The sequence below is a fragment of the Bos indicus genome, chromosome 7 (assembly GCF_029378745.1).
Source record: "Bos indicus isolate NIAB-ARS_2022 breed Sahiwal x Tharparkar chromosome 7, NIAB-ARS_B.indTharparkar_mat_pri_1.0, whole genome shotgun sequence".
Taxonomy (NCBI): Eukaryota; Metazoa; Chordata; class Mammalia; order Artiodactyla; family Bovidae; genus Bos; species Bos indicus.
Window position 1 is genome coordinate 80,719,494 of NC_091766.1, and position 12,936 is coordinate 80,732,429.

At 40.1% G+C, this 12,936-nt stretch overlaps 1 protein-coding gene across 3 annotated transcripts in view; it reads left to right on the forward strand.

Annotated features, from left to right (window-relative positions):
* The window catches only part of MSH3 (mutS homolog 3), a 182,650-nt gene extending 174,067 nt beyond the window's left edge, over positions 1–8,583 (forward strand). For all 3 annotated transcript variants that reach the window (XM_070793979.1, XM_070793980.1, XM_070793981.1), the window contains exons 23-24: positions 4,857–5,028; positions 7,862–8,583. In XM_070793979.1, coding sequence (XP_070650080.1) covers positions 4,857–5,028; positions 7,862–7,958 — 269 coding nt within the window. In that variant the 3' untranslated portion in view covers positions 7,959–8,583. The remainder of the gene's footprint in view (positions 1–4,856; positions 5,029–7,861) is intronic.
* Positions 8,584–12,936: the final 4,353 nt, after the last annotated feature.

Below are 12,936 nucleotides of genomic sequence, written 5' to 3' on the forward strand. Positions count from 1 at the left end.
TCACACTGGATTTATAATTTAGCTAGGGCTAGAATTTTAGGTTGAGAATTATTTTCTCTCAGAAACTTGAAGCATTGCTCCATTGCCTGCTCACATCCAGTATTAACCCTGGCTGTATCTAGGCTTCATCCTTTGCCTCTGACCTAATCCCTCTTCTGTCTAAATTCGAGGCTATTGGTCATCAGTAAATCCCCCAAAGGCCTTTAGGGTGCCAAGACTCTGTGCTTATCTCTTTCCCTTGGGGTGGGATAAATCAGTGGACCAGCAGTGACAGACCTGCGTTGTAGTGTCTTCCAGACCTTGGACAAGTCACCTAATCTCATCTGTGTCTAATAAATTTTAGGGATCTCTCCCGAAAGTGACTGCAGAAACTATTTGATCAGCACACATCTGTTTAATAACTGCCTAGAGAAGTTTTGCTTTAAGACAGTTGTGCTAAATTTCCCTGTAACAAGGAGAAACTTGAATGATTGCTTTCACTGACTCTAAGCAGTGTCGGATAAGTTTTTCAATAATATCTGTTTAAGAAATGATCATTGGAGAAGGAAATGGCAACCCACTCCAGTATTCTTGCTTGGAGAATTCCATGGACAAAGGAGTCTGGTGGGCTACAGTCCATGGGGTCGCAAAGAGTCGGACACGACTGAGCGACTAACACACACACACACACACACACACACAAGAAATGGTCATAGCTTATAAGGAGAGTCCTCATGATGAGCTTTTATTTGAGGCTGTAAAGACATGAGTTGTTTTTACCATCTGCTCTCTGACCTGGCTCTTTCTGCCTCCACATTTCCATCTTACACACAGACACACACATATGCACTCCCTGTCCTCTCTTTCTCTGTTCCTCCTCCCACTTCTTACCTCTCCTTCCCATGGAAGAGTGGTGAAAGATAGTCTTAAGGTAGAACCTAACTTAATACAGCTCCTTCAGGTGATTATGGAAGAGTGGTCACATTATTTACCTTGATGCTGCTCTAAGAACTACCATCCATGCTGTGTGCTAAAGTCACTTCAGTCATGTCCAACTCTTTGTGACCCCATGGACTGTAGCCCGCCAGGCTCCTCTGTCCATGGGATTCTCCGGGCAAGAACACTGGAGTGGGTTGCCATTTCCTTCTCCAGGGGATCTTCCCATCGGGGGTCAAACCTACGTCTCTTATGTCTCTTGCATTGGCAGGCAGGTTCTTTACCGCTAGTGCCACCAAGAACTACCATAATCATTACTAAAGTAGAGACTACATATGATGACAAATTCAGCAGTTGTTTGTCCTGAGATGTGTTAATGAGTCTTTGGGGCGACAGATATAATTTAGCTATATTTTATAGCTGTATTTAAGAAGCATCTTTAGCTAGCTATATTATATATACCACATATTATACATATTATATGTATATAAAGCAAAAAAAGAAAAAAGCTGTCAGCAAAGCAATGTTTAAATGAGGGGAGTTTGTGGAATTCAGCAGGCTTTCAGTAAAGGATGGATGGATGGATGCATGAATGGATGGATAATGAATGGACAGATGGACTGACAGATGAATTAATCTCATTTTTAGAAAGGTCATTTTCAATTCTGGATTATAGAGGTGAGGCTGGAGGTGAAAACATCAGTTAGGACTAGCCTAGTTGAAGTGATAAAATCTGTGTTTGTCTTAAAAATGAAGAGAGCTAACTTTTTTGATACCCCACTGCTGTTCATTTCGCTTTGGGTCTTGTGAGCAATTGAAGGGTAACAAAAAACTATCCAGGTTGGCAGGCACTGGTTTCTGCATGCTTCCTTCCTAGTCTTTTCCCACCCACTTCGTCACCTGTTCTTTGTGTTCCTTTAGTTTTCTTTGGAGGTAAAGGATATTCTTAGTGCTTTGCAATGTGAGTTTTAGTCTATGTATTCTGAGAGTGTCAGCATTCTTTTCACCTCCCACCTCTAGCACCTACCCTTAGAAAGATATTATTTGTCTGTTGCTGAATTCTTAGAGGAGATTAAAGACATTTCCATTATCCTTTTTTCTCTGTTGTGTTCAGTCTTTGGGCTTTTTAGCTTGTAGCTGATAAGAGTAAAGCTTAACATATTTATCAAATGAAATAATGTTATGAGAAAAGCTCCTGATAAACTTATAATAAGTATACCAGGGTCTCAGAAGTCACCGTGAATCTGGTCATCTTGGCCATTTTTGCAGTAGAGTGCAATTATGTTGAAGTTTATAATAAAAGCTGCATAATCCTGAATTGCTTTAGATTTATCAAAGATTAAACTGTATGCAGCTGTTGGGGAGGAAGAATTTGTTCTTGGTTCTTTGGGTGATCTGATAACCAAATTAACATAAAGCAGATTAACTGGAGAAAAGCAAATTTAATTATGTACCTACAGGGGCCCCAGAAGAATATGAGGGCCAGTGAGGCAGTTGAGGCTTCTCTACCATCCAGAGCTAAGGAATGGGATAGGAGAAGGAGCTTCAAAGAGGAGGAGGGTAATTGACGGGAAAATGGGAAAAACAGATATTTGGTAATTAGGTTGTTTGTCTTGCCATATGCATAGGTCATTCTGATAAAAGTTCTCTCTGGTAATAGTCTGTCTCCGAGCCAGCACCCCTCTGCCCATCTAAATTCTTTTAGGCCATTGAAGGGGGAGATAGGTCTTCCTGAGCCTTTTGGACCTTCACTATCTTCAACTCAAGAGAGTCTGCATGCCAAAGTGGCACATTTTGTTCTGAATACCTTTGCAGCATTGTCTTTGTATTACTGTACTTCAGTTCAGTTCAGTTGCTCAGTCGTGTCTGACTCTTTGTGACCCCATGGACTGCAGCACGCCAGGCCTCCCTGTCCATCACCAACTCCTGGAGTTTACTCAAACTCATGTCCATTGAGTTGGTGATGCCATCCAACCATCTCATCCTCTGTTGTCCCCTTCTCCTCCTGCCCTCAATCTTTCCCAGCATCAGAGTCTTTTCCAATGAGTCAGCCCTTCGCATCAGGTGGCCAAAGTATTGGAGTTTCAGCTTCAACATCAGTCCTTCCAGTGAACACTGTACTTCATGATATCCCAATTCTTTAAAAGTTTTAGCTTCAAGCATATGTATTAGGTGGTAGACTGGTGCCCTAAGAAACAGATTCTGAAATTCGAGTGTCCGAGTTTTATTGAGGAATGCTTTCACCATCAACACCCGAGCAGGACTAGGCAGTTCTGGGCTGCGTTACAGTTGTAAGACTTCAGCCAACCCTGCAGAGAGCCCGGTCAGGGGTTGGTCCTTCAGAGTCACCTCAGCTTGAGGCGAGAAAGCCAGACTTTTATGCCTTTTATTATCTTATTGTTCCATAACAAATTTCCCGTAAAACATAGCAGCTTAGCACAGCAACTGTTTATTACCTCATAATTCCTGTCAGTCACGAACCCAAGCTGAACACCTCACAGTCTCTCTCACAGGCTTCATCCAAATATTGGCCAGGTAGCAGTCACTTCAAGGCCTGACTGGGACAGCCCACTTCCCAGCCCTCTCACATGCTGTTGGCATACCTCAGAATATCCACTTCCAAGATCATTCACACAGCTGTTGGTTGGCCTCCAGACCCTCACTAACTTGTTGACCAGAGACATCGGTTTCTTCCCATGTGGACCTCTCCATAGGGTAGCCCACAGTATGGCCACTGGCTCCCTTTAGAGCAAACAGGGAAGAAAGTGAGAGTGCCCGAGACAGGCCACAGTCTCCTGCAATCTAATCTCAGAAGTGACGTACCATAATCTTTGTCGTATTCTATTCATTAGAAGCAAGTCCCTTGGTTCAGCTCACAGTCAGAGAGGGAGAATGACTCAAGGACATGGACACCAGGAGACAGGGGATCTTTGGTGGCCACCTTCGAAGCTGCCTATCAACCCCTGTAGCAGCCAGTCCACTGGATGCAGGCTGCCACGATGGGAGGTGACCTTGGGCGAAACAGCTTTCTTCAGCTGCGGAAGTTCCCAAAGAGAGCACACAGCTGAGGGTTGCTCTGATAGTTGGGGCAGTCCGAATGGGATTTGGATGGTACCAAACAGCATCCACGGGCTTTCCAGGTGGCACTAGTGGTAAAGAACCCTCTTGCCAATGCAAGAGACCAGGGGTTCGATCCCTGGAGGAAGGCATGGCAACCCACTCCAGTATTCCTGCCTGGAGAATCCCAAGGACAGAGGAGCCTGTGGGCTACAGTCCATAGGGCTGCACAGAGTTGGATATAACTGAAGCAATTTAGCATGCACACATGTGAACAGTATCAACTTTAATATGTATAACTCTTTTTTAACTAGGATATTTAATAAGCCAGAATTTCTCAGTCTTGATATTTAAACTATGCAACATGTATTATTTCCTTATCTGTTTTTGTGGCTTTGTTTCTTGCACTCTTGGAAACATCCCTTATATATGTTACTTTACAGATTATATTACATACAAGACTGGTGAATACATTCTTTCACTGGAAAACACTTAAAAAAAAAAAACTGTTTTTAAAGGAGAAATTATATTGTACCATGTATTAGAATCATTCTCTTTTGGGTATAGAAATTCATTTGAAAATTTTCAGCAAGCAGCATACAACTAAATATTTCTTAACTTACAATGAATAATTGTTAAAAAGCATTTTAACTAAGCTAAAAGATAGTCCTAAATGCAAAAGCATTTTCAAAACAGTATTTACCCTTTTTCTAGATATGTAAAGAAGGTAACAGGCGATTAGGAATAATGGATTTCTTTTTCAGATTACAAATTTTAATTGAATAAAGTTATACAGATTTCTATTTTGTCTTTAATCTAATTTCTTTCAATTTTCAAGTGTGGTTTTCTTTATCTCTCTCTTTCTTTTAACTTTATTTTTTTAGGTGAAGAAGACCAGGTCCCTGATTCTGTCATATTTCTTTATCAAATAACCAGAGGAATTGCAGCAAGGAGTTATGGACTCAATGTGGCTAAACTAGCAGATGTTCCTGGAGAAATTTTAAAGAAAGCAGCTAGCAAGTCCAAGGAGCTGGAAGGATTAGTAAATATGAAAAGGTCAGAATGATTGTGTTGCGTTTTTGATTTATAATGAACTCTTCCAAGTTGTCCCAGGAAGAGGATTGTCCTGTAAATGAACATCAGATCTTCCTTCAAGCACCTCTTCAAATATTCTGAAACATTCAATTATGATAAAATGAAAATGGTTCTTCCCAAAGCCCATGTGAATTCATTTAGGCCTCTCTAGTCAGATCTTTATCTGTTAAGTTGCTAAGTTGCTAAGTTCCGATCATTTTTCTAAAGAATTAACTCCTTTGTGTATACCAACACATTGGTTGCTTAAAATATTCATTTATGAAGAATATTACTAATGGAAACCTCGATATATAAATAATATTTACAGTATTTCTTTTATACTCTTTTATGCTCATTCAGATATGCAGCAGTTGCATTCAGAAGTGAAGAATTCTGTCAGAATGTGAATGAAAATAATAGTACTGGGTTAACCAAAAAGTTCTTTAGGTTTTTACATAACATCTTACAGAAATGCCTGAATGAACTTTTTGGTAAAATCATTATCACAGAGCTAGGTGATTAGAGTCGGTATCTGTGCATGTCACTTACTTTGTGGATTTGTTTGTGACAGATTTTTTATTCTAAACAAACTTCTCCACCACCTAGAATGCTTTATGTGAATGCACTTTTACCCTGGACATCCAGTGAGTATGTAGTCAGTATATAAACTGATCGTCATACAAACCTGAAACATACTTTGGAAGGAAGATATTCCTAGGAAAATACCCTATTAATAAATAATAAATTGCAGCCTTTTGTTTCCCAAATATCAGATTATATTTTAAAAAAGCATAAACTCCTCGCCCACCTCCTACCCCACCCTGCTCTGCCTGAAGAGTCTAATTGACCTGCGGCAGGGTATTGTTGCTCTGGTCCATGACCATGTGATCTGTCGCGAATAGGCTGTAAGTCAGATAGAACATCCTGGCTGGCCATTGTGCCGTAGGAATATTTTTTAGTTCTGGGAATTATTACCAATTTAAATATTGAACTATGAACACCTGATATTTTAGTTAAAGAGACAGTTGCCAGCTTGTATACTGACAGTCCTGCAAGCAGCTTCTCCTCCTCTTCTTTCTTCCTCTGTGTTTCTGCCTCATACTCCTAACCTTGCCATGGTAACCGGTGGTGGGCTAGGTCCAAAGTGCTGGAATACTGCAGCACTTTGTCGTCTGGTGGCATTCTCTTCTGGATCCTTTCCACAACACCAGATTAGAAACAAATGATTCAATCAGTGACGGGCTACTTCCAGTTACTTGTTACAAAATAGATTCACATAAAATTTTTCTAGAGGGAAAAGTGATCATCTATGAGATTTTAAAAGTAAGCTTAGCCCTTAGTTCTGCTCAAAGTCCACAGACAACTTTAATCCTCTCTTGTTGTCTTCTTATTTTTCTTTTTTCATAAAGAAACTGGAATTAAACTTTACTATAAAAGATGCAAGATGGCAGTAAGATATGAAAGTTCTTGTAGACTATAAAGCAAGAGCAGTAAAATTCACAGGTTATTTATAAGTATTTTAACTCCTCCGAAAGACAACTACTGCATATTAACGCATATATATGGAATTCAGAAAGATGGTACCAAGGATCCTACATGCAGGGCAGCAAAGGAGACACAGATGTAAAGAACAGACTTTTGGACTGAGTGGGAGAAGGCGAGGGAGAGATCATTTGAGAGAACACCATTGAAACATGTACATTACCATATGTAAAATGGAGGACAAAGTGCAAATTTGATGCATGAAGCAGAGTACCCAAAGCCAGTGCTCTGGGACAACCCAGAGGGATAGGGCTGATTCATGTTGATATATAGTTGAAACCATCACAATATTGTAAAGTAATTATTCTCCAATTAAAATAAATTAATTAAAAAATAAGAAGGGAAAAAATATTTTAGCTCTTCCAATTAGTATATAATATTTTAAAATCTAGAAAGTTAGCTTAATAAGACAGAATTGTAGGAAAAGGCTGCATTGGCATGATATCTGATGATTTATCAGGACAAACTGTATTTGTTGTTTTTCCTTTTCACTAAAAGTGGTTATCCCATTGATTTCATTGGTCACAGAACCCAAACTGAATCTGGTGCATCCTTATGAGTTTGTTAATAGCTAATATTTATTGAGTGCTTGCTATGGATACCAGCAAGTTTAGGTAGTCAGTCCTTTGCAGCAGCCTAGACACTGTAGCCAGGTACTGTTCTTATTGCTTTACATGCATTAATTCACGTAACCCTTATGATAACCTTGTGAAATAGATACTGCTGTCATCCTGTGTTGTAGTTGGGAAAAATGAGGGTAGGAGACTGACCGGGAAACCAGGGTCACCCAGCTAGTTGGTGGTAGAGCCATGATTGGAACTCACATTCCCTCTGCAGACCCTAAATATTGGGTTGGTCAAAAAGTTCATTCAGGTTTTTCCATAAGATGTTAATATTTAACTGGATTGCATTTTTGCAGAAAGAAAAGTAGGTCTGTGTTATGTTGGCATTTTACTTTTCCAATAGCCTGTGTTATTTTATTAAGTCAATTTCACTTTTCATCCTGTGAGCACACACAGCCTCCAGCTGAGTTAGAAGACGGAGGAAGCTGTGCCATCTCCTCCCTGGAGCTGATCAGCAACCTTGGTCTCTTGATTAAAGCAGCCGCCCTGAGAACTTCTTTCACCAAAAGGCTGATGCTCCCCGCCATAGCCTCCTAACCATACAGCTTGCCTGCTATTCTAATATCACAGACTTTTCATAGTTTTGATGGGATGGACTGGCCCCTAACAATTCCATTTATAAAAGAAATGGTATTTTATTTTCTGTCCAGGAAAAAGCTGAAGTGTTTTACCAAGCTATGGACAGTAAATGATGCAAAAGACTTGCAAAAGTGGACGGAAGAAGAAATTACAGACGTCTCTTTGTGATGAAAATGAAGGCTACGTTTTGGAACCAAAAAATAGAGAATTAAAAATACCAACTGTGTGAAAACAACTCTCCAGTAACAGCCCATCTTTGTGTGATGTGAGCATAAAGCCTGACTGTGGCATATTCCTATCAGAAACAGGGAGGCCTTTTGTGTAGGTTCCTGCTATCCTGATTTTTAAAAGTATAAACACTTTTGAATATTAAGATTCCTATCATGTCATTAGAAAACCTCATGGACAGTAAGATTCAAATAAAAAGCTTCTAAGTAAAATCTGAAGTAGACTGTATAGTTCATGAAGTTTTAGAGGCTGATATAAAAAGTAAAGCATGATTTTATTTGTTTCAGTTCAGATAATTTGCAGCTGGGTGAAATGTCTGGCAGGAATATACCTTTTATTCGAACTGAAATAATTTTATGATACTACCAGTTTATTCACTGTGAGCATAAGAATTTTTGAAAAGAAATAGAATTGTCAGGCTGTTTAGAAACTAGAGCGCAGAAATAACAAGGTCATGAAATTTGAGAAGTTAAATAGTGTCATAGTCTTAAGCAATTTGGAGATTGTTGGATGAAATTATTTGTCATTCATTTCAGTAATAAACATTGATGAATACTTGGTATAATTTATGATCTTTTTCCTATTGAATTTGGGGTTTAGTTATGGAACCAAGGTTGCTGTTTTTTCCATGTGCACAGAACTGAGCATTCTCACTTTGGACCTTTCTACTATCTGATACAGCAAATGCTTTATAGCTTTGTTGATTCATAAAAGCACTCCCTCCCTGCAAGGTTAGGGTAACACATGATCATCTATGTCCCTGAGCTTTCTATAGCACTTGAAACCTGGCTTCTCATATGCTTTTTGTTTCTTGCACAAAGCTTCTCTATCCTACTTCCCACTCAGTTTTCATTCTTACTCAGTGAAATGCCTTCCACACATTTGATGGTCATATTTCTAATTTCTTCTTTAGGTTATTTCATAACAGTGTCCTTAACAGTGAGCCATGAAGACAGTCAGTTGAGTCTCTCCAAGTTGATGAATAGTGGTTGGTTGCTACACTTTAAAAAAAAAAATTATTTATTTATTTGTGTCAGGTCTTAGTATTTGGCATGTGGGATCGAATTCCCTAACCAGTTCAAACCCAGACCCTTGCATTGGGAGCAGGGAGTCTTAGCCGCTAGATCACCATTACGCTTTTGAGTCACTTACACTCTAGCCCTTTATGGAGTTAGAATAGGATGTGGTTTGATTCCTCCATCCTTGCATTATATGTTTCATTAACATATAATGAAATTCTCAAAAATATCTCAAAATAGAGTTAGTTGGGATTTACTCTTTAAATTTTAAATAGCAGCACCTTTTAAACAATGTTTCAATATACTCAGTAAGACTGTCAATGTTTTATGTTAACAGAGGTAGTGCTGTGTAGGCAGGTCAGCAGAAAAAGGAGATGAATTCAGGAATGTCACACCCATGGCCGGGGAGCTGCAGGGACCAGCAGTCACTGCTCATGTCCAGGTGTTCACTCCGGGCCATCTCTGGCTTGCCCAGGTCAGTGTCAACATTCAAGCAGGTAAGGGTTTCAGGAATAGTATGTCCAGGCAGTGACAGACCCCAGAGTCTGGCAAGTGACAATGCGGAACGTTGCAAGGTAGATTCCCTAACATAAAGCGGGATATCAGCTGGTCAGTTTGAGGGAGGACAGGCCTGCCTCCAAGTTTGAAAGAAGCGTGCCAAACACGCTTTCTAAGTGAGACTCCTTCCCAGCCAGGGCACTGAGGTGTTGAAGAGAAAGTTGTGTCAGAGTCCTAGTTATGATGGTTGTCCCCATGTTGTGGAGGTTGGCAGTAAAGATGATTGATTGGGTACATAATCCAGGTATCAAACTTAAGGAGGGCTGCAGTTGTAACATTAGATATAATGTATTTGAGATCCTGAGTTGATTTCCTTTAGTTATATACCTGGAAGTGGGACTGCAGGATCATACGATAGTTCTAGTTTTTATTTCTTAAGCACCCTCCATACTGTTGTCCATAATGGCTGTACCAGTTTATAGTCCCACCAACAGGGTATAGTTCAGTTCAGTTGCTCAGTAGTGTCCAACTCTTTGCGACACCATGAACCGCAGCACACCAGGCCTCCCTGTCCATCACCAACTCCCAGAGTCTACCCAAACCCATGTCCATTGAGTCAGTGATGCCATCCAACCATCTCATCCTCTGTCGTCTCCTTCTCCTCCTGCCCTCAATCTTTCCCAGCATCAGGGTCTTTTCCAATGAGTCAACTCTTTGCATGAGGTGGCCAAAGTATTGGAGTTTCAGCTTCAACATCAGTCCTTCCAATGAATATTCAGGACTGATCTCCTTTAGGATGGACTGGTTGGAGCTCCTTGCAGTCCAAGGGACTCTCAAGAGTCTTCTCCAAAACCACAGTTCAAAAGCATCAATTCTTCTGTGCTCAGCTTTCTTTATAGTCTAACTCTAACATGCATACATGACCACAGGAAAAACCATAGACTTGACTAAATGGACCTTTGTTGACAAAGTAATGTCTCTGCTTTTTAATATACTGTGTAGGTTGGTCGTAACTTTCCTTCTAAGGAGTAAGCATCTTTTAATTTCATAGCTGCAGTCACCATCTGCAGTGATTTTGGAGCCCAGAAAAATAAAGTCAGCCACTGTTTCCCCATCTATTGGCCATGAAGTGATGGGACCGGATGCCATGATCTTTGTTTTCTGAAAAGCCAACTTTTTCGTTCTCAGGGTTCCCTTTTCTCTGCACTTTCATCAACACTTGTTACTGCTTGTTATCATCCTAGCAGGTGTGAGCTGATACCTCATTGTGTTTTATTTGCATTTCTCTGATGATTATGGTCAGTTTTAGAACACTTTTATCACCCCCCAAAAATCCATTCTCATTAGCAGTTACTCTCCATTCCTCCCCCAAATCCCTACTCCTAGACAGTCACTAATCTACTTCCTGTCTCTATCAGTTTGCTATTTTGGACATTTCATATGAATGCAATTGTACACTATGTGGACCTTGGTATACGGCTTCTTTCACTTGGCTTACTGTTTTCAAGGTTCATGTTGTAGCATGGAGCAATACTTCATTCGTCTTTATTACTAAAATCTATTCGGTTATATGTATATATCACATTTTGTTATCAGTTCATCAGCTGATACACATTTAGACTGTTTCCATTTTTCAGCTATCATGAAGAATTTTGCTATGAGCATTCATATGCAGATTTTTATGTAGCAAGGTATAGGATTTTTTTTTTTTAAGTTCTCCCCAGTATAAAGTGCAGTCTGGTTTGTGAACCACTAGTCTCATAGATTCATGACATTGTACAGGAGACAGGGATCAAGACCATCTCCATGGAAAAGAAATGCAAAAAAGCAAAATGGCTGTCTGGGGAGGCCTTACAAATAGCTGTGAAAAGAAGAGAAGCGAAAAGCAAAGGAGAAAAGGAAAGATATAAACATCTGAATGCAGAGTTCCAAAGAATAGCAAGGAGAGATAAGAAAGCCTTCCTCAGTGATCAATGCAAAGAAATAGAGGAAAACAACAGAATGGGAAAGACTAGAGATCTCTTCAAGAAAATTAGAGATACCAAGGGAAAATTTCATGCAAAGATGGGCTCGATAAAGGACAGAAATGGTATGGACCTAACAGAAGCAGAAGATATTAAAAAGAGGTGGCAGTAATACACAGAAGGACTGTACAAAAAAGATCTTCATGACCCAGATAATCACGATGGTGTGATCACTGACCTAGAGCCAGACATCCTGGAATGTAAAGTCAAGTGGGCCTTAGAAAGCATCACTCCGAACAAAGCTAGTGGAGGTGATGGAATTCCAGTTGAGCTATTTCAAACCCTGAAAGATGATGCTGTGAAAGTGCGGCACTCCATATGCCAGCAAATTTGGAAAACTCAGCAGTGGCCACAGGACTGGAAAAGGTCAGTTTTCATTCCAATCCCAAAGAAAGGCAATGCCAAAGAATGCTCAAACTACCACACAATTGCACTCATCTCACACACTAATAAAGTAATGCTCAAAATTCTCCAAGCCAGGCTTCAGCAGTATGTGAACCGTGAACTTCCTGATGTTCAAGCTGGTTTTAGAAAAGGCAGAGGAACCAGAGATCAAATTGCCACCATCCGCTGGATCATTGAAAAAGCAAGAGAGTTCCAGAAAAACATCAATTTCTGTTTTATTGACTATGCCAAAGCCTTTGACTGTGTGGATCACAATAAACTGTGGAAAATTCTGAAAGAGATGGGAATACCAGACCACCTGACCTGCCTCTTGAGAAACCTATATGCAGGTCAGGAAGCAACAGTTAGAACTGGACATGGAACAATAGACTGGTTCCAAATAGGAAAAGGAGTACGTCAAGGCTGTATATTGTCACCCTGCTTATTTAACTTCTATGCAGAGTACATCATGAGACATGCTGGGCTGGAAGAAGCACAAGCTGGAATCAAGATTGCCGGGAGAAATATCAATAACCTCAGATATGCAGATGACACCACCCTTATGGCAGAAAGTGAAGAGGAACTAAAAAGCCTCTTGATGAAAGTGAAAGTGGAGAGTGAAAAAGTTGGCTTAAAGCTCAACATTCCGAAAATGAAGATCATGGCATCCGGTCCCATCACTTCATGGGAAATAGATGGGGAAGCAGTGGAAACAGTGTCAGACTTTATTTTGGGGGGCTCCAAAATCACTGAAGATGGTGATTGCAGCCATGAAATTAAAAGACGCTTACTCCTTGGAAGGAAAGTTATGACCAACCTAGATAGCATATTGTAAAGCAGAGACATTACTTTGCCAACAAAGGTCCGTCTAGTCAAGGCTATGGTTTTTCCAGTAGTCATGTATGGATGTGAGAGTTGGATTGTGAAGAAAGCTGAGTGCTGAAGAATTGATGGTTTTGAACTGTGGTGTTGGAGAAATTCTTGAGAGTCCCT